The sequence below is a fragment of the Euleptes europaea genome, chromosome 2, assembly GCF_029931775.1.
Source record: "Euleptes europaea isolate rEulEur1 chromosome 2, rEulEur1.hap1, whole genome shotgun sequence".
Taxonomy (NCBI): Eukaryota; Metazoa; Chordata; class Lepidosauria; order Squamata; family Sphaerodactylidae; genus Euleptes; species Euleptes europaea.
The window spans coordinates 75159109-75180747 of NC_079313.1; the positions used below are offsets into that span (position 1 = coordinate 75159109).

Consider the following 21639-nt stretch of genomic DNA (forward strand, 5'->3'; position numbering starts at 1 on the left):
AATGTAGTGTAGTAGTTAGAGTGCTGGACAAGATCTGAGGAAACCCAGGCTGAAATCCTCACTCTGCAATGAAGTTCGTTGGGCGACCTTGGGACAGTCACTCTTTTACAGCCTATGCTTCCTCACAGGGTTGTTGTGAGGATAAACTGGAGAGGGAAAACCATGTAACTAGAAGGAACGGCCAATTAAAAATATCAGTTTGGCTGGTCTTTTGATTTTTGTTTTAGCCTTAAGAAAAGATGACTCAGTGGGAGGGTGCCCTGATAGATGGTTATAAAATTCTACATGGGGTTGAGAAAGTGGTTAGAGAGAACTTTTTCTCCCATAACAGAACTTGCAGTCACTTAGGGAAGTTTACGGACTGTAGATTTAGGAAAGACAGATGGGCCTACTACTTAACTCAACAAGTGACTAATGTGTGGCATTATCTACCAATGGGAGTTAAATGTGGGGCTTGATATATGCAAAGCGTGTTTTTACTAATAAGTCATAGCCTTTCCCCTGGATTGCTATGCACTGCTGTGCAGGTAGATACTGCATAGTGTTCCTGCACTTCAAAAAATTGCATCTTTGTCACAGTCCAGCAAATGCTGCTGCTTCTTCACAGATCCAACTAACACAATGAATGGTGGTTGTGCCTGGGCAGTACTGCCTTTGCGGCTTGTTTTTCCCATGGCTCAACATTTTATTGGTTTTATTGGTTGTTCCCTTGGGACACCATTGTACTTGAAGCTGAAGCCCAAAGGTTTTTAATTTTAAACAGACTTCACTGTAAATAAGTGTGAACTGCTGAACATCTGTATTCCCAGAAGCTGCTGAAGGAGTGGCTAAACTAGTGGCAAAGCAAAAGGGATATTTTCCTGGGTTGAAAAGACCACAGCTGCTGAGGAAACCCCTCCTCTTCCTGCCAAAAATGTATACATATTTTTAGAACTGCCTTGAAGTGTCAAGATATGACCTGGTTTGAAGCAGGATTTGTCCAATAGAATGGAGATAACACTATTTTGTATTCAGTGATAATCTTGGAATGCTAATTATTCGTGTAGAAGAATGGTTCAACTTTTGAGAAGCAAGTGAGGGGGCATTTGCTTTAGGTGCAGGATTGGAGGTGGTATTTTATAGTTCTGGAGGTTATTGTAGTATAATTTGGTAGGTTTGATAGAAAATGTATAAATTATACAAGGAAAGTAGAATTTACGTTATGATAGCAACATGAAAGCATCTTTGTTAGCCTCGTTGCAAATAGTATGATGATTTCCTTTATAATTCAGTGGTATGTAGTTGAGACTTTAATTCTGGTACAACTTAACTTTCACTAAAAATAGCACAGTGATCTACATAGCTTGATTAGAAATGGCAGTATGCCTAAATTTCAAAAAACAATATATTAAGCTGGTGTGATCTTTGTTATGCAAGATGGAAGAATCCTGCCATCTCTTCTGCTGGTAAAAGGTGGCGGAAAGAACCCATCTGATCACAGCCAAGACTCTGCCAGGCATTGTGGGATCTAGGGTTGCCAACCTCCAGGTGGTGGGTGGAGATATCCCACTACTACAACTGATCTCCAGGTAACAGAGATCAGTTCGCCTAGAGAAAATGGCCATTTTGGAAGGTGGACTCAATAGCATTATACCCCATTGAAATCCCTCCCTTCTCCACACCTTGCCTTCCTCAAACTCCACACACCCAGGTCTCCAGGTATTTCCTAACCCAGAACTGGCAATCCTAGTGGGATCTGAGTGGGTAAAAGCCATATAAAATGGGGACTGCAGTAGGAAGGGGAATTGGGTGAGATAAAGAAGAAAAGCTGGTAGGGATATGACCTTATGTTCACATGTTTTTTATTGCCACACACAATGGGACTGCCAGTCAGAATTCTGACATGCTCCAGTTTCATTATATCACCTGCATAAGGATCACCGAAGATCTTATCCTCTTACTGGTTTGCCAGCAATAAGTTTTCCTTTCCCAGCATTTACTCCACAGTTGTGTTCTTCTTGCTGTTGGCTTTCTCTCCTTCCAAAAGCTAGCTAGCAAGTGGTGAATTTTATTTAAAACACGTGGCTTACCATGGTACCCGCATTGTATTTGTAATTATTTCTATACTTGGAAGTACAGAAAGATGGTTAAATTGTGGAACTCCCTGTCCCAGGATATGGTGATAGCTGCCAACTTGGAAGGCTTTAAGAGGGGAGTGGACATGTTCATGGAGGAGAGGGCTATTCATGGCTAGTAGTAAAAATGGATACTAGTCATGATACATACCTATTCTCTCCAGGATCAGAGGAGCATGCCTATTATATTAGGTGCTGTGGAACACAGGCAGGATGATGCTGCAGTCGTCTTGTTTGTGGGCTTCCTAGAGGCACCTGGTTGACCACTGTGTGAACAGACTGCTGGACTTGATGGACCATGGTCTGATCCAGCATGGCTTTTCTTATGTTCTTAAGATTTCACTTCAGGCTGGAACGCTGCTGGCACTCACTTTTGCAGACTGATAAAATGGGGGTGGTAATGATGGACATTAAGGTATATTCTGTGGAATCTGGTGTTTATTTGAATTCCTAGTAAAGGTGATGTTGATTCTCTCTACCAAACTTCCACATTAATAAGGTGGCACTGCAAATATGTTGTTTAAAAAATGTCCATTTTATTTTTTCAGAAGTTATCCTTAATTTCTCTCTTGGAACAAATCATTTTTTCTTTTCATCCTGGCTGGTTCCCATTCAACATGGCTTTGTGCCTTAAACAAGTTTTTAACAAAGACAAAACATTTCGTCCCCGGAAAAAATTTGAACCAGGAACCCAGCGGTTTGAGCTATACAAGAAAGCGCAAGCCTCACTGAAATCGGGACTGGACCTGAAAACTGTAGTCCAGTTGCCCCCAGGGGAGAACATCAATGACTGGATTGCTGTGCATGTCGTGGACTTCTTCAACAGGATAAATCTTATCTATGGCACCATGTCAGAGGTCTGTACTGAAAAGAGTTGCCCCATCATGTCAGGTGGGCTCAAGTATGAATACCGATGGCAGGATGACCACAGGTTTAAGAGGCCTACCAAGTTGCCAGCACCGCAGTATATGAGCATGCTGATGGATTGGATTGAGACTTTAATTAACAATGAGGACATCTTTCCTACCAGAATAGGTAAGTAGACTGGGGTTTCTTTGTTCTTTCAAAAGAAAGAGTGTGGTTCAATACATTTTTCTGCTCCAAGTGGCTGTGCTCCACCGATGCTTACCATTCATTGGATTTTGCTAAATGCTTTAGCCATATCTAATCTCTTTGGTTTCCATGGGCCTATTCAAGGGGAAAGGTATTGTTCAGTATGAACATGAGACTGCCTGTGAGTTTGGAAGAGGGAAATGATTATGTACAGGGAACCCAAGAATCTGTATCCCTGCAATCTTGCTGAAAGTTGTGAGCTATGACTTCTGAAGCAGAGAATGATAACTTCCCCATTTTCTTCAGTCTTAAATTTTCACAGACTCATTTTCATTTAAAGAAAGTTTCTAGTCCTCTGGAAGAAAAAAATGTAATAAAAGAGAATCTAAGTGGGATTCTAGTAGCAAGGGAATGAAAAATCTTGGCTTAGTATGGTCCCTTGGGCTTCTCTGTGGGTATTGTGCCTGCATTAACCCAGGCAGAAAATGAGCCATAAAGAAGATGCATTATCAGTAGATTAGAATATGACTTGCATCATTAACTATGATTAAGGCAAACCTTTGTTTGCTGAGCAAATCATCTGTTAATATACAAAAGTTATCACCAAAGGTAGGGTTTGTTCTTGAGTACCCCATGCTTTTGCATTAGCATCAGCCTGTCCATTGTTAGGAATGAGGCACTGGGACAAAGAGAGAGTTTCTTTGGCTTGAAGCCAAGCAATACATTTCATGGGAGATCCTTGTTTGGAATCCCTGATGTTTCCTTTGCTATTAAAGCAGCCATGGGGATTTGGATTGAGGGGGAAGATTGGGGGGGGGTCAACCACTGGGGAGTGTGACTAAGGTAAGAAGACAGGTAAACCAGGTATGTTCTGAACATCCAGAGTTTGCCATAGGACAAGGGGACGATGTTTTCAGGCAAGTAATGTGATCTGCCAGCAGTGAAAAACCAGACAAAAAGATTAGAAGCACGTGATTCCGTCCCTTTGAATTGTGTCACAGAAGCCAGTGAACTTAATTCATTCATCCAAGGCTTAATCAACTATTTACACTTTTATTTTCAATTCAGAAAGTGCTTTTCATGCACTTTCCCAAAGAACGCAACAGGCCGTGGGAGTGGGAGGAGGGGAACTGCTGGATTTTCCTCCCATTGTAAAAGAATAACAACTGACACAGCATTGTGTAGTTGTTTTCATAGCCCACCAGTTTCATAAATTCTTTCTTGTGGTATTCCCCCTCCCATCCCTCTGCATTCATGATTAACGCCATGTGACTATTTGTAGATGTTCCCATGCCATTTTCAAGTGCCACTTAACAAAAAATCAAAACACAACCTTATTTATAGGTATGGACAGTTCTGTTAACAATTCCTGTGGCTAGTAGGATTTTAAAATGTTCATCTCTACATTGAATATTTGAACGATTATCCCTTCCAAAAGTTAAGTTATGGTGATTAATACTAAGGAATCCTATTAAACTGCCTTCATTTGTACACACATCAGAGAAATCTGGTCTTGGGGAGAGAAATACTTTAAAATGCTTTCCTGAAAATGTCGTTGTGCTTAAAGCCTCTCATTCAAAATGTATTAATACAGCACCTCTCATTATTTCATTGTTGGGGTCAGTGGTGCTGTGAGAGCATTTCTCTCTGAGCAAAGCGGTAAACAGAAGTGTCAAAACTCTTTCTCCCTGTTGCCATTTTCTTGCCCTCCTCCCTGCACAATCAGGGTTGTGGATCATTAGTTAAAGAGAGTTAAAGCTAGCACTGTTGCCAGTGGTGTGCACAGTTCTTCATTATCATCTTTGCTCACCAGTTTTGCGAGTATTCTTCATATTAAAAAAAAACCCCACTCTGTGAACCCTGTTTGAATTAGAGATGACAGAGTATACGTCTCAAGGCACTTGAACCTACCTTAAAGTGAATCGGACAATTGGTCCATCAAGGTCACTATTGTCTATTCAGACCTCTCTGCCTGAGACCTTGCAGAGCTGCAACAAGTGAATCAGACAATTGGTCCATCAAGGTCACTATTGTCTATTCAGACTTGTTGCAGCTCTGCAAGGTCTCAGGCAGAGGTCTTTCACGTCGTTTACTACCTGATCCTTTTAACTGCTGATGCCGGGGTCTGAACCTGGGACCTTCTACATTCCAAGCAGATGCTCTACCACTGAGCCACAGCCCCTTCCTATTCTGAGTTTCACGACCAGTGGTATTGAAGGTGAAAGTATATTAATAAAACATTAATAAAACGTTAATAAAATATTCTTTAAAAAAGAAGGTGAAAGTAAAGTCTGTGATATCACCTACATGGAATCAGTCAATCAAAACAAACACATTTGTTGCAATATTTAGCCAAACACTAGTCTGGCAAGTGACTAGAGAGGACAGATGTCCATCCAAGTGAGCTGAGAGCTGCTGGAGCAGTAGACTCTGATCTGGAGAACCGGGTTCTATTCCCTGCTCGTCCATATAAGCGGTAGATGCTAATCTGGAGAACCGAGTTGGTTTCCCCACTCCTGCACACAAAGCCAGCTGGGTGACCTTGGGCTAGTCACAGCTCTCTTCGAGCTCTCTCAGCCCCACCTACCACATAGGGTGTCTGTTGTGGGGAGAGGAAGGGAAGGCGATTGTAAGCAGTTGGATTCTTCCTTAAGTGGTAGAGAAAGTTGGCATATAAAAACCAACTCTTCTTCTTCTCTTGTAGAAGTGGAATCACAGGGAGTGACCAGAAATCCTTGTAAACTTTTTGAATAGTCATAGTATTATACAAAAAGAGGATGTCTTGCTTATCAGGTTTCCAGCACACTTCCTGCCTACAGGAAGGTTGTGATCCTCTTTCAGACTACCATACAAGGCAGTTCCTGCCTGCAAGCCTATTTTTGACAGTTTGGCATATTGTTTTGACAGTATAAGGCACAGTTGGATTTTTAGGCTAACGCCTACTCAAATTTCTGTACCTTGAATAAATCATACTAGTGGTGCATATCCATTCAGTTGCAGTTGGGAAGAAACTGAATAGCCTTGTGCAGAGATTATTATTAATGTAGCATTTTTCAGTTAGTATCTAATTTTATCTCCATTCTGTGAGAGATTAAGCTGAGAGATAAAACAATATAGAAGAAGAAGAGTTGGTTTTTATATGCTGACTTTCTCTATCACTTAAGGGAGAATGAAACTGGCTTACAATCACCTTCCCTTCCCCTCCCCACAACAGATATCCTGTGGGCTAGGTGGGGCTGAGAGAGCTCAAAGAGAGCTGTGACTAGCCCAAGGTCACCCAGCAGGCTTCATGTGTAGGAGTGGGGAAACCAACCCAGTTCACCAGATTAGAGTCTGCCACTCATGTGGAGGAGTAGGGAATCAAACCCGGTTCTCCAGATTAGAGTCTACCGCTCTAAACCACCATCATTAATCAGTACACCACTCTGGCTGAATTTGATGGCTGAGCAACATTAGAACGGGCATTTCCCAAGCCCAAACTTAACAATAGGGTACTTTGGGACATTTTCATTTTCTTTCATAGATTCCAGTGGTGTTGTCTGCTGCAGCAAAAATAAAATGCAGTATTGTAATACCTAGAAAGACTAACAGAGATCTTGAAGCGTAAACATTTGTGGATTAGAGTCTTATTTCCATCAGATGCAAATAGTTAAGATACAGCTTCAAAAGTGGGTGTAGAAAACTTGGGAGGGGAGGGGATTGGATGAAAGAACCAAGTAAGGAACATGCAGGCAAAGAACCCACAACCGCTTAGTCTTCTGTCTCAATGGTAATTTAAATGTACAGAGTAAATCTCCAGGTGGCAACTCTAAATACTGCTATACCCTTGGAAACATCCTAAATTCAAGTTAGCTGTGGCATATTAAAAGCCACATCCATTTTTAGATGCAATAAAAAGATGCTTTCCAGCTGCAAAACCCAGAAGTAGATCCTTAATCATGAATACCAACCACTATTTATGAGGATTGCACCAGACCACAACTTGGCAACATTACCAATATGCAAGATCTTTGCATAGCAGTGTATGCACATGATGCTTCACCACATACTAAACTGGCTGAAGGAGGCATGGCTTAGAATTTTCCCATGAGGGCGGGGGTGGGTGGGGAATGTGCTTCAGAAATGCTTTCAGACAAGGCCATTTCTGAATGCATTAAAAGCAGCTATTCATTGCTTTCAGTGAACTTCAACACTAGTAAGCATCCACACTTACTACCGTACTTTTAATGCAAAATGTTGTAAATTATTATGGTCAGAAGAGAAGCCACTCTTGTATTCTGAGTGGCACAACAGACCTGAGAATCCAGGATCTGCATGCCCAAAGCCCTTTTAATTCTTGGCTACTGTTGTAGTCACTTCCACAAAATGCAGAAGGAGCTATTAAGCTCCAGGCAGCATGGCAACAGTACTAGCTAACTTGTTTTTCGTCATAGCTGAGTCTCATGTGTTGTGTTGTGTAACTCTGCTTAGATGCATTCAGCTAATGATCCAGACTTCATTAAGTGGGCATATTAATTGATTGCTTAGGCTTCTCCTAAGATTCCACTGATGCATTAGCAGGAAACAGTCTAACATCACTCACTCTCACACACACATACACACAGAGAGAATGCTAAAGACACAGTCAAATACCTCACAGGATGTTGATTTTAAAACCTGTATGAAATAAATCTGAGTCACTCATTTTGAACTACTATCCATATAACATATATGTGGTGCTTGTTAAGTGCCGTCAAGTCACTTCCGACTCAGGGCGACCCTATGAATCAATGCCCTCCAAAGCGTCCTATCGTTAACAGCCTTGCTCAGGTCTTGCAAACTGCATAACATATATGACCCCTAACAAAAAGTATCAAAGCTTATAAAAACTACAAATTTTCTTGAAAATTGCATTTTATGCTCAGATATAAATGTAAGCATCACTGGTCCCACATGAACTGCTGAAACAATAATACTCGATGAAGTAACCTCACTTTGGTTGTAGACCTCTTTGTCTAAGAAAGAAATACCATTGGTACAATAAAAACTACTGAAGCAATGACATACATAACTCAATAATCCCAGCTCTGGTTTGAGAAGTTCATTAGGTCCAATGAAAAATGCCAAACACATTTGGACTGACATCTTCCTCAGTGGCTTTTCAAAGCACTCTGGTCTTCACCAGTAGCTATTCCTGGCTTAAAAGGAATTCCATATCCAATATTTGCCACTCTGGGATATGTTCTCAGTAAGATTTCTGTATTTTTTTATGAGGATATTATACAGTAATGAACAGACCAGATTTATTTTTTAGGTCAACCGTCTGTGAGTTAATTAGTGGGAAACATGAACAAGCTGAAAGCCTGTTTGAAGCTAAAACATAACACTAAGCCATTAATTTTTTTGGTGGCTGTTTCCCTTTTTGTCAGTGCTTTGTGGATGGTGGATGGCAATTAGGGTTGCCAACCTCCAGGTGACACCTGGAGATCTCCCGCTATTACAGTGGATCCCCAGATGACCAAGATCAGTTCCCCTGGAGAAAATGGCTGCTTTGGAGGGTGAACTTTTTGGCATTATACCCTACTGAGGCTTCTCCCCTACCCAAACCCTGCCTTCTTAGCAAACAACTCTGCTCTGATGCTAAGCATATCCTACAGCTCCCTCTGTGGGTGTAGTACATAAGTAAACATTCAGAACTGTCAGATATATACAACAACATTCTGTTGGGTGAAATGAAAACTCAGTCCTCAAAATGGCTATTAAGTTTTGAGCCTGTAAAGCTAATAATAGACAATCATAAAGTGACCAATGGGAAAGAGGCAGAGTTCAGTGGTATAGCTTGGCACAGTGATAGTCTTGAATTCAATATGTGGTGTCTCCAGTTTCAAAGATCCCAGATATCAAGGACAAAAGAACTTGGAGACCTTGCCTGAGACCTTGGAGAATTGCTGCCCCTCAGGAGGATAGGTGGACAAATGGTCTGACTTGGATGGCGTCATGTTTTCACTATATGACCATACATCCCCAAGGAAGAATCATCTACATGCCAAATTCCCCCAGATTTCCTAATAACCCTTGGAAGTGTTTGGCCTTCCCCACAGCACATAGCTTGGCTGAACTACTTAGTTCAACCAGGAGACGTATGTTCTGCCAGCACTGTGGTAAGATCTCATACAGTTACACGGACTACTGCATTTCAAGTGGAGGAACATTTTTCCTGGCCCCAGTACAGGTATTGCTACACAGTGAAATAAGCCAAACCATCTCCATTGAGTATCCTACAGAAATATAATTGAGCACAAGTCCAGTCCTCCGGTTAAGTTTTGGTAACTTTCAGTGCTTCTGACTGGCCAGTGTTGGAAACAGGGTGCTGGACTAGATGGGCATTTGATGGGGAGGGTACTACATGGGGGTTTCTGATTGCCTTCCTTCCGGGCTGGCTGCTATCCACTGTGCACATGGAATGGGAGTTGTCGGATTTTAGAGATGTTTTTAGAATGAGAGATATTAAGTGTTTATTTATGATGTATCGTATAGCATGTAAGGTGTTTTTATGATGTAATCCACTCTGAGCCCAGGCTGTGGCTGGGATAGAATGGGATATAAATCCAAACATAAATAAATACATACATTTGGTCTGGTTCAGCGGCTAAATTCTCACCAACGCAAGTCCATGCAAGGAAAAGCTGTGCCTGCTTGATTTCTGCTTGCCATATAGCTATCAAAAGTCACTGTGGTGAGGTCAGTCAAATGTTACACTACAACCCACTATCGTAACAAGATTTGCTTTGACAGAGCACTGGGGACCATTACATTCATTACTGTGAAATCTGTTGGTGCGTTTGAACATAAATCTGTGATTAATAACAACTCCCTGAAAGCTGTAAAACATGTTGAAAGTTTGCAACAGAATTGCTACCCTATGGCTGATCCCCAGTTTGCCACCATGGAGGCATCAGCTTACAACTCATCCAGTATTATTGGGAAACCTATCCATTTCAGCTTGTAAATTATTTTCCTCCCACAATTTTTCTTGATTATTTCAGAATCTTAGAGCACTCTTGTTTTCTGCTCTTCAGGAGCAGGGAGGACAGATTGGTCTCCATTTTTGACAATGACAAGTGTTTTCACAGGGGGAAAAGGCAGCATTATGGAATATTGTGACTAGTAATGTGCATCAAAGTTATCTTCCAGAAAGTATTAACATAGTACAGCATGTAAATAGCTGATAAGCAGGTGGCTCATAGACTGAAATCCTCCAACAATTTACTCTGATGCTGTCCAATTGGTTTTATTATTAATATTGTGAGTAAAGTAGCTACAGAAGATGAAATAATACGAACAAGCTGTTTCCATCAGGTGTAGTCTTTTGCTTTTTTCCCCAGTCTCTTTCCCCAGCCGCCTCTTTTCTTTCTCAGGCTGGGCTTGTCATTATTCCCCTATGCTGTCTGAAACACAAGGTGGCCATTTCCTTAAGAGTAAGAGAACTGAACACGGAGTTTTAGAAGTTAACACTCATTGTCAGAACAGAGATTTTTTTTTTTTGCTATTGTAAACTTGGAGCATCCACCATTAATACAGGCACAACAAAATGTATTAAAAAATAATCGAGTTCAAAGTCCATCAGTATTTTAGAAATCAAATATAAAACCTATATTGATGTTGCCTTTGATTAGATACTGGCAGTTTACTTGCCATAGTAGTTTTGCTGTGAGAGACCAAATACTTTGCTTCAAATAGGAATGAAAAGCAATTTTAGGTTCCCTTTGTCAGTGTTTCTGACTGGAGAGGGCTGAGACTTCTTGGTCTGCAGGGCACGCAGCAGAATCTTCAAGAACCCTGAGTCTGAAGCTGTTTGCTTGTTTTCACTTCTGACAGCTGGGAACGGAGCAGAATTGTAGTCCAGGATGAAAAAATGTAGTTGATGAAAAATAAAACTCGTAATCCTATCCCCAAATAAGAGAATAAAAACCCCCCTATGAATAAATAATAAACTATGCCAGTCATCACTTGTACTACTTCAGAAGGCTTAGCTGGGTAATATATTTCAGATTAAACTACAACGTTTGCATGTTCCAGAATTTTTTAACATAACATGTAGAATCCTCATTAGCTCCTACTGCCCAGTTTTAATGCATTATGCACCTGTACCCTGAAATCCCTCCCCCCCTTCTGTCTTGCAGGTGTTCCTTTCCCTAAGAACTTCCAGCAGGTCTGCACAAAGATCCTCACACGCCTCTTCAGGGTCTTCGTGCATGTCTACATCCACCACTTTGACAGCATTATCAGCATGGGTGCAGAAGCTCACGTCAACACCTGCTACAAGCACTTCTATTACTTCATCAGCGAGTTTAGTTTGGTTGACCAAAGGGAACTGGAGCCACTGGTAAGAATGTGGATACTGTTATGTCCCCCCCCCCCCTACTTTCCATCAATGAGAAGTTTCAGGGATTATATTGTTGGGCTTCGTTTTCTTTGGGTTAGTGATCCCTGCAGACTTGTGTGTAATTTTTACAGTATAAACAAACATATGAGCCAAATATATTGGTAGCAGACGTAAAATCCTTCAGGAAGCAGCAAATTCCCAGAGAAAGCCTCTAATAGGCTTCAGCACTAGCACCAAAAAACCTGTCTGCATTATATAAATAAATAGTTTATTGTGGTCCTTTGACCAAACAAACTGTCTGAATTTAAAAAGCCTTTCTGCCCCTTCATCTTGCCTGCACCTTCAGCAAGCTCCGAGAAGATTCTGACTGACTGTGGCTGGCTGCTAAATTGCTGCTTCATATAGATAATGCAATCGCTGCCTCACGTGAGAGTAATTCTTAGAGGGAACTCCATAAAAAGTCATACTGGATAAACTATTGCTGGAGGCACCAAGTACAGAAATGTTCTACCATTCTTTATACCTGCTTTCTTTCCACATCCTCGGTGATTGCATTGTTATCATTGAGTTGTGTCATACTGCGGTGAACTTTTGAACAAATCAATATTCACAGTAGATTTCAAGTTCCTGGTTTCAGTTCAGAATTAGCAACATGCTAACTTTAGAGTCATCTCTCTCAAGCTGATTGTAGTTGAATCTTCACTGCAGGATTTTCTCATTTCTTTGTGTGCATCGAGGATGACTGCTAGCCCACTGGCCAGTGGGGTGCACATATTGATTTACTGATGTAACACCCCACCACCGAAAAATACCTTTTCAGTATTTTTTTTTTTTTACCAATATGGTCAAAGGTGGCAATAAAGGGAGCCGAATAAGCGGATCCCGAATAATGCTGAATTTGTTCGGCATTATTCGGGCCTCTTTGGCCCTGCTGCCATTATTCCCCCTCCCGCCCCCTTACTTACCTGCTTCTGAATCAGTTCCACACTACCCCAGTTCTCAGGGGTCCTGATGTAGATCTGTTCTGTGGGTCTTCTCTGGGGCAGGAGAAGGCCTGCAGCACAGATCTACATTAATTCCACGCCGCCCCAATTCTCAGGATCCCAGAAAATTGGGGCAGTGTGGAATTCATTTTTCGGTTCAAGTTTATTATCAGTATTTTTCTGGTTCAAGTTTATTAACCTGAAAATTTTCAAAACATCCGGGTTTTACTGATTTTTCAAAAAATTCCGGGTTTAATAAACTTGAACCTGAAAAATACCATTTTTTTTAATTTATTTTTTGCAGGCCCTACTGGCCAGTTTCCTCTTGCACTATTCTGTCTAACATGCATGTTTTCTTTCTTCCTCACATCCTCATTGATTGGGTTGTGAAATAACCAGGCTGTACTTGTGGCCTTTTCTGCTTAGTTGTGCTTCTAGAAAGCATTTTCACTGGAGCAGTACAGCTGTTAATTTGCACAGGTGCATTGTTGTTGGTACAGCACAGAAGATGCAATAAATAATTTTAAACAGCAAATAGGCTCATTTGGTTAACACCGCCACCTTTTGAACCAGAAGAGCCGTTTCAAAGGATGACAGGCAGACATAGAAAGCAGCAATCTGCTCCCGCACAACAGTTATGATGGCCAAACACCAGGATCAGTTAGGGGCCAAACACCAGGATCAGTTAGGGGCATCTGTGCACCTGTCTTGGTTTGAACTCGAAGCAGGAGCACTGGTTTTTTTTTTTCAATTTCAGGATTACCTTATCCTTTGGTACATTTACTCAGAAGAAAGCCTTCAGCAAGTTCAGTGGTATTTACTTCTGCACTAGTATGCATAGGATTTCATTCATGCAAATGCAATTCTGCTTTAGCTGAAACTTTCCAAAGTCGGGGTATCTTTTCTGTCCATGAAAAGTAGCCACTTGTTATCAGAGAATGAACGAATGCAATATTTCACATCTAGAAGAATTACCTTGTTTCAAATGACCTCTGAAAGGTAATTTAAACACAGGAAACCAAAGAGTATGAAAAGAAAAAAAATCTATAATAATCTATTTCCCTCCTTGTTCCTGCTTCCCTTAAGGCATAATAAGAGGAAGTTTCTACAGATGCATCTTTGCAAAATGACATTTCCACATTGTGTTAGCTGGCTGTATTTCCAAGGTTGAATGTATATTATTCTGACTGTACCAGAACTAATAAGACTCTGGTAGTTTTTCAGAAAGTTATGACTTTTTCTTTGTTTCCTTCACTAAAGGGTGGTGCTGGTAATAATCCCCCAAGAGTCTTTCTGTTTTTGCTGATAACTTGGTATAGTCAGTGGTCAACTTTTGACTGTATCTTCCTTGTAGTGAGTTCCAGAGACAAGTTAGAATCTTGCTGAGCTGCTAGAAGTGGTTTTAGCCTAGCAGTAGAAATGTCAAGACTGCTTGTTCTGGGAATTTCAATATCCACACTGAGTTGTCTTTGAAAGGCCATGCTGAGGATTTCATGGCTTCCACAGCAACTATAGGACTGTCCCAGGTTGTTTTTTGGCTGAGTGCATGAGAAAGGGCATACTGCTTTAGCTGTACTGGTGTACAATCTCTGGAGGCAAATTGGCAGGCAATATCTCGAACATGATCAACAAAGAGCAGTCTGCTGCATTTGATACACTGGATCATACCATTTGATTGAATGTTACGTTAGTATGTCTAATGCTGCCCTCCATTAACTTCTATCAGATCAGTGCCTGATAATTTCTTTCAGAGAGGTTCATTCACACCTTGGGAGTTGTTTTATAGCATTTCCTAAAGTTTAGTACCCTCTCCTGTGCTTGACAATATTATGAATGAAATTATCCAAAGCTTTAGAGTGGACAACGTAGCAAGTGAAGTTCAATGTTAGACAAGTGTAAGGTGATCCACACTGGAACAAGAAACCTTAACTTTCAATATATGCTGATGGGATCTGAACTGGCTGAGACAGAGGGAATGATCTTGGGGTTGTAATAGAAAGCTCCAAGCCCTGAGGACCCCACTGCTCACATCCCTCCATTGTGAGAACTGACCATTTATTCCTACTCTATGTTTCCTATTTTTCAGCCAGGAAATAGAATCTGCAATGTGCAGAGCACCCAGCAAACATTGAACACAAATTCTTGCCTGAGCTTGACTGTGACGAGCTTGTTTTTGAAGATGTATTTTCTCAGAGGAGGCAATCTCATGTAGCTAGCACAGAGCCATGGTACTCCATATTAATAGTAAGAGGTTTCCCATAAGATTCAAACTGGATACTGGAGCTGAAGCAAATGTTCGCCCACCTCACCTTTTGGAAAACCTGCAAGGGTAGGAAGGAAGGATATCTCTTATAATCACAGTTGTGCACACACACAATTCTAGAAATCCCTCTTAGGCAGGAACAACAGCCTTGTGTAATTTAGTTGCATGTATCATTAGTTCTTGATACATCATGATCCTGCAGGCCTCTCTCTCTAGATTTAGCATCTCAGCCACTGCTTATCTTCTTTCACACTTTTATTCAGTTGGAACAGTGTCAACAAAGCATATCTTGTTACTATGGCATTTCATTCCCTTTTGCTGCCTTTGAGGCTCCTTCAGCTAAATCTCCTGAATGCACTGAAAGAATCACTCAAAATGAAAACAAAAGTCTAGCAATCCTGGCTTTCCCATCATATCACAGAATCATGTGGGGCCAAATATTTCTGGGGTCATCTGAAAAGAGATGGTCTTCTGTTGAAAAAAAATCTGCTTGGAAAAGATGCATCACTGAGCAAAAGTCTTCTCTTGTTATTAAGTGATACTTTTCTGTTGTTTGTGAATACTTGTGATTGGATTCCTAAGCAATGTCAACAACAACTTCTTGTTCTATCATTGTAGTGTTGGGAAAAGTTTCTGTTTATGATGGGAAAGTACATAGTCAGAATCTGAAATCTATTTTGATCAAGGCGACAGGCCTCACTCCAAGGGCTTTATTGACTGCTTGTGGCAGGACTCCTCAGAGTAACAGGGCCATGTTAACAGAATGTATCCTTGACATTTTGGGATATAAAAGTTAGAAATTCTGCAACGGGGGGAAGGTAATCTTCAGATGGGACTTTGCTTATGTGGATTACTCATTCTCAAACCGCTACATAATATTGCCCATTTTGGATTTCAGCTGCTTTGACAGTAAGGACTATCCTTTTTTCTGTTCAATGCCTTACATAGGGCTGTGTGTTCTGATAAGTGCTGGGGAGACATATAATTCCTACTGGGTTTTAGATTCTTAAGAGTAATATAGCCATTTTTCCCTGCTTCTTTATTCTAATATACTTGAGTACTTCCTAAAACCTGTTTGCACCAACAACAAATAACCCAGGTTTGTGACATATCATGGATTCTACCTTAAGACTAGATTTCACAGACTGGGGCTTTTTCCATTATGCCCTGGACCTCTTTCTTCCTGAGCATACCTTTTTTTTTTTTTTTTGCACTAAACATCTAGTCTGTTGAATAGTTCTGTGGAACTCAAAAGGTTTCATACTGTTTTGCAATGTTTGATTGATCCCAATACAAAGGTATTATATTATTTTATTTTGGGAATTTTCCTCTGGACCAAAGTGGCTATCTGCAGACTTTGGGCATTGTAGTAACCTGGGCTTCCAGCATAGCAACTTAACAGTGAGCTTTCCTTGACAAACAGGCATCCACATATATCCTGAAGTAGTGCATTTATGGAGAACTGTGCCAGATAGCCCTTGGGTATCAATTGGACTTGAAGACATTTGAAGACGTTGATGTGACTGGCTGTCCTTGATGTGAGCATGTTTTTACCCCCACACTGCAGATAGAAAATATTTTTTTTCAGAAACTTGAACCCAACTTTCAAATAATGCACACATAGCAAAGTGTTACCCGAATTGCTCCTTTATATGGGGAAATTAGCTGAGCAATCGGTAACTATGTATTTATATAGCGGGTTCGCACTCAACTCTACCAGAATCCGTTTAATGAGACCTTGAATAAAGACAGACACAAAGGATTCCAAATTAAATAGTGTTTATATATTCAAGCATTCAATTATGCATACACACATACAGAGAATCTAGGAAATAAAGAGAGGAATAAAGAGACTTTCGCCATGTGGCAGGCAGAGGAGGAAATATACTGCACCTCTCTTCAGAGTAGTTGTCCGTCCTGAATTCCATGCAGCTTTGGGGGATAAAAAGGGGACAGGGGGGGGGCTAGGTGTCCAAGCATGAACACCCACTCTGGCAGAGTGCCAGGCAGTATGGAGGGGAGGGCCCAAGGGAGAGGGAGAGAGAGAATGGGCTGGGAGCACCCCAGTTATACTGTTTTTCTGGGGGCGGGGAGAGGGGTTGCACCCCTCCTAGGTTCCCAGGTGACAAAAGGTGACAAAAGGATTAATCTGTGGCTGCCGGGGCGGAGTAGTGAGAATTTAGAAATCTATTCTAATGCCAATGACTGTAGCACCCGTGATGAGCTGGAATCTCTCTGCTGATGAGATTTACATTCAGGAACAATGGGAGCGATCTGTGCAAACGTCCTGGGGCTGCTGCTGCTGCTGTGGAGGAATGACTCATCTGGACTGCTGCTGATGGCCCATTAAGCAGTGGATGTTGCAAGGGGGGGGGTGCTTGACACTGATTTCCTGACATTCTGACTCTTCTGACATGGCTGCAGCTGGAATAGAGCCTATACAGGAACATGGCTTCCCTCTGGTTCACCTGAGGCTGTCCCTGCATCTGCTTCCTAACTGCTAGCTGCACGGCGCTCGCAGGAGCGGCCGAGTCCGTGACGACGGAGCGCGCAGCAGCCGTCCCATAGCGTTTGGGGTGGGTGCGCGGCCAGCGGAGTAGTCCAGTGTCAGCACAGCGGGTTGCCAGATCCCGTCCGGGGGGGGGGGGCAGGCCCGTATGCTAACAAAAGTGAATGAATTCAAATCAAGACATGGGATTCTGCATCCGTGACGCGACTAATTTACCAAACAGTTCTTGAGCATCAGTTAGTTTTCTTGTGCCAATCTATTGCTTATGCTGTGGATCATTAGCATTCTTTCTCTCTCGCAGGCACTCAGTCTCACAGGAAAAACATGGAGGGAGATTAACGCTTGGGAAAACTTTTTTTTTTGCAGTTTGTTTTTAGTTGTTCAGTGTGTGGGCGGATGGACAGAGGGGGGAAGCATTGTAAAGATAAAACTCCCACTCCTCTTCCCAGACATAAAAACGGTGTGTTTTTGTTTTGTGTTCCTTTCAGAAATCGGGCGGGGGGTGTGTGTCACAAACCTTTGGACTACCTTGGCAAATGCTAGTTAAGAGGCCACGGCTTCAATTCTCATTTCACTTTGAAAAAGAAGAGGCCAAAAGAGGCTGAGACTCACCTGCAGGCCCATTTTGGTGGCCTGCGCGGGGATACTGAGCTGAGCCAGAGGCGGGGCCAGTTGGGGTATCAGGCAGCCAAAACGGTGGTGCATGTGGCGGCGGCTGGAAAGAGCTCAGGGCTGGCAGTCTCCTCCACTTCTACACTCACTGCTCGTTCTGCTGCTGGCTTGGGTGTTTTCACTGTAGTCCAGCAGTGCAGAATAAAAGGAGGGCCCTCTCATCCCTGACAGCATTTGGCTTTGCGTTGACCCACCAACCCTCCCTTTAAGTCATGCTGGCCACAGGTCAGTTCCAGTTCTACACATTGTGCCTAAATGTTCACAATTGCATAACAAGCATGGGAAAGGATAGAACACCATTACTATACTTGTATGCTGCAGGCTCCTCCATCTTGAACATTTGGAAGGCTTGTTATAGCAAGCCTGTATTCCTATCAATGAAGGACAGGTCAACCAGGTCAGAGACAGGATCAGTTTTTGTCCTCATCACAAGTGTCCCCAACTGCAATACTTTAACCTTTCCCATAGGAATTAACGGCATCCATTCACTTACATATCCCTGGCCCATGTTTCTTGTTCATGCTAGAGTGTTATGAAATGTCGGGCACTGGCTTTCATACAGATAGATGTAGCTGCCTAATCACATGCAACCATAATGCATTCATTTTGGCCTTTCTGTTGCTTTAGACTTCTTTAGAATAGATTTTTCTAGCTTGTTCACTGCTTTGAACCAAGAGGAAAGGTAAGGTGTCTGTTTTAATAAATAAATTTGATAAATGATTATATTAAAAAGCTTAATTCTTCAAATTTCCTTTTCCATTGCTGGGAACTGTCTGAAGGGCATGAACACAGTATCACAATGGTAGTTAACGTTTGATGGCAGTTCTAATCAGTGTTGTATGATTATACAAAAAAATATATGGTTGTATAAATCGAATATCAGGAGCTCTTGTTTATGTTTTAAAAACTATTTCCCAGAGGTATTTGGTTTCTTGTTGGATTATGAACCTCACTGCCAAGGTGAAAGTTGGATAGGCTGTTAGTTTTCCCACAATTCTCTCTCTATATGTACGCACACACACGCACAATATGCCCTTTTCTGTATTTGTGTGAAAAGAAAATATTGAAGAAGCAGAAAATGGCTTTTAGTCACAACACAACCCTTTATGCATTTCAGCTTCTTTTGATCCTTGTGTTTATCACCAAGGCAACTCTGCAAGAGGCACTGAAGCTCTGTTTTTGTTGCCTGTGCCTCCATTCAGCAACTTGTTTCTTTCAAACCTAAAGCCTTCGGGCTTTTCTAAGCTGAATCCGTTTAGAAGTGCAGTAAAGATTCCCTAGAAATATTTTACTGGTGTTATTTCAAGGTGTTTTTTTTTTAAGTGAATGGGATTTTATTGAGAAATCAGTTAGTTGGAGTTCCTTTTTGAAGTGAGGCCTCCAGAACTGCGCACAGTACTCTAGGTGTGGCCTGACCAATGCAGTGTACAGAGAAGCAGGTGCCAAACATACATTAACTGAATATGCATCCACACTGGCATCTAACCCAGAGCAGATTTGGGCAATTTTGTCTGTGAAGTAAGTAGCAAATTCATCACAGCATCTGGTTAGAATCCAATTCCCCGGGGCTATCACATAAAAGCCCCTGAAACACGCAAAAGAGCTCAGCTGGACAATTACATGTAGACACAATGGTGGCAGATAAATATTGCCTTTTTGCCATCCTCACTGCCACAGAATAGGCTTTAATGTGGGCTCTGTGTTGTGTTTGATAAGTCTCACTCTGAGTTCTCCGCCAGTGGTGCTCTGGCTGTCGTTCCTCTTGTTTCATTGCCATCACTACTCCAGTAAACCAGGGAAGAATGCTTGGCTCTGTCTGGGGCAGGGGACAGGGTGCTTAGGGGTGATAGTGTCAACAGGCCGGGCCATTTCTCTGTTCTAGAGAGCGGTCAGGGCCTCGACGGAATTGTCAGCATACCATGTTAAGTCACCAAAAAACCTTTTATGATTAAGGTTGGTACTAATTCATATGGATTCTTTGTATTCTGGAATCTCCATCCAGACTTAACTGCAATGCCTGTCATGGTCATGGGTTGTTAATGTTTTGGGAAAAGGTAGAGTCATTGGCCAGTCAGCTCATTCAATTTGTTTGAGGGGAGAAAAGGTATGTGTAGAAAGTGAAGTGTAACAGCCGTGTATCATTTCCCAAAAAATACCACTCTAAAACCTGAACAAAAAAAACACACCAAGTAATACAATGCAGTGTTTTGTGAGACTTGATTGAAAGATGGTATATCCATTTAATAATACAATTTTTTGTCATTCCCAAGCTGAAATTGCTTTGTAGGGTAATAAGGGGCTGCAGCAACCATTAGGCATTAGTAAGCTGTTTTCCGCTTTGTATTCAGTAACTGAAATTATTAAGTATCTGATTCACTCGTCTCTACTGAAAGATAGATGGGATCACATTCTAGCTGTAACTGAAGAAGTGAGCTGTGGCTCACGAAAGCTCATACCCTGCCAGAAATTTTGTTAGTCTTTAAGGTGGTACTGGACTCTTGGTCTTTTCTACTGAAATTATTAAAGAAGTATAATTAGCTGTCTAGGATTATAGAATGGTAACAAATTTCTTAGATACCCTACTCATTTTCCCTCATTGATTGGGATGTCCAGGTAAAAGGTTGTGACGCTACCAAAGATTCAAGGTATCTTGCACACAAAATTTAAAATAAAGGTTATGTGGACTCCGACTTCATATCAAACCCCTCCCTTTTTTTTGCAGAAAGAAATGACAGAGAGAATTTGCCATTAAAATCATTTGATCAGCTTTGAAGAATCATTTGCAGTTCTGATGATGGAGAACAGTGAACAACTGCCAGGGATTTGAGAAGTTTCCTGATCTGGGGACAATCCCTGAATTATTGGTGGGAAAATGGAAACTCTTCACTTGGTCTCCAGTAGCTGTATTCTCCTGGACTCTCTCCCAGTGACCTAATGGTTCTACTTTTTCTGTCTTTTGATTCATCCTTCTGAGGTCTGTCTTCTGCTTTACATCTGACAAGAGAATAATGGAAGTAACCTGGAAATTTTTCTAAAAAACCTCTTTAGATGAGTGATGTATTTCAAACAAAATAATACTTCCAACCTCATTGAAGTCCAATCTGTCAAAGAATCACAAGAAACCTACCTTCACATTATATGGGAAAATGGTTGAATGTCTCCACACTCCATCAGCAAAGAATGACTGCTGAATATTTCTGTGTGGCCAGAGATACTTTCTGCCAGAGGGACGGGGTGCTAGAAAGAGACCAGATTGTTGGAAATATCGGATTTCTTTCCACCCTGCAAGACGATTTGCAATAGCCATATAGAAATCCCTTCAATTCAATGTGCCAAAACCAAAAACTAAATACTCCACCAGCAGGGCAAATAGCTGTTGGTTACATAAGTAAGGAAGCCAACCCATGTACTAAAGGGGAAGCATGTTCTACAGATACTAAGCCTAAGAAGGCAATCGCCACACCAAAACAATCAAAGATTTCTCAACAGTGCAAATACAGAGCATGAAGCAATCAGATCTTGTGCTTTGATAACAAGCTACTAAAATTATATTGTAAATACAGCATGTGAACTACTCTATGCCGAGTCAGATCAGTGGTCCATCTAGCCCAGTACTCTCTAACCTTGCTGGTGGCAACGCTCCAGGCTTTCAAGCAAAGAGCCATTTCCAGCCTAGCTAG

The 21639-nt window shown here is 41.6% G+C and overlaps 1 protein-coding gene across 1 annotated transcript; it reads left to right on the top strand.

Moving 5' to 3' along the window:
- The first annotated feature begins 2686 nt into the window (after nt 1-2686).
- MOB3C (MOB kinase activator 3C) lies at nt 2687-20740 on the top strand. The gene is made up of 3 exons (XM_056844618.1): nt 2687-3149; nt 11330-11532; nt 20682-20740. Exons 1-3 carry the CDS (start codon nt 2732-2734, stop codon nt 20709-20711), a joined length of 651 nt encoding a protein of 216 aa, XP_056700596.1. The 5' UTR covers nt 2687-2731; the 3' UTR covers nt 20712-20740.
- Nucleotides 20741-21639: the final 899 nt, after the last annotated feature.

Coding starts and splice junctions, on each gene's coding strand:
- MOB3C (XM_056844618.1), top strand. CDS start 2,732: ATGGCTTTGTGCCTTAAACAAGTTTTTAACAAAGACAAAACATTTCGT. Junction 3,150..11,329: donor CATCTTTCCTACCAGAATAG/GTAAGTAGACTG, acceptor TCTGTCTTGCAG/GTGTTCCTTTCCCTAAGAAC. Junction 11,533..20,681: donor AAAGGGAACTGGAGCCACTG/GTAAGAATGTGG, acceptor TTTTTTTTGCAG/AAAGAAATGACAGAGAGAAT.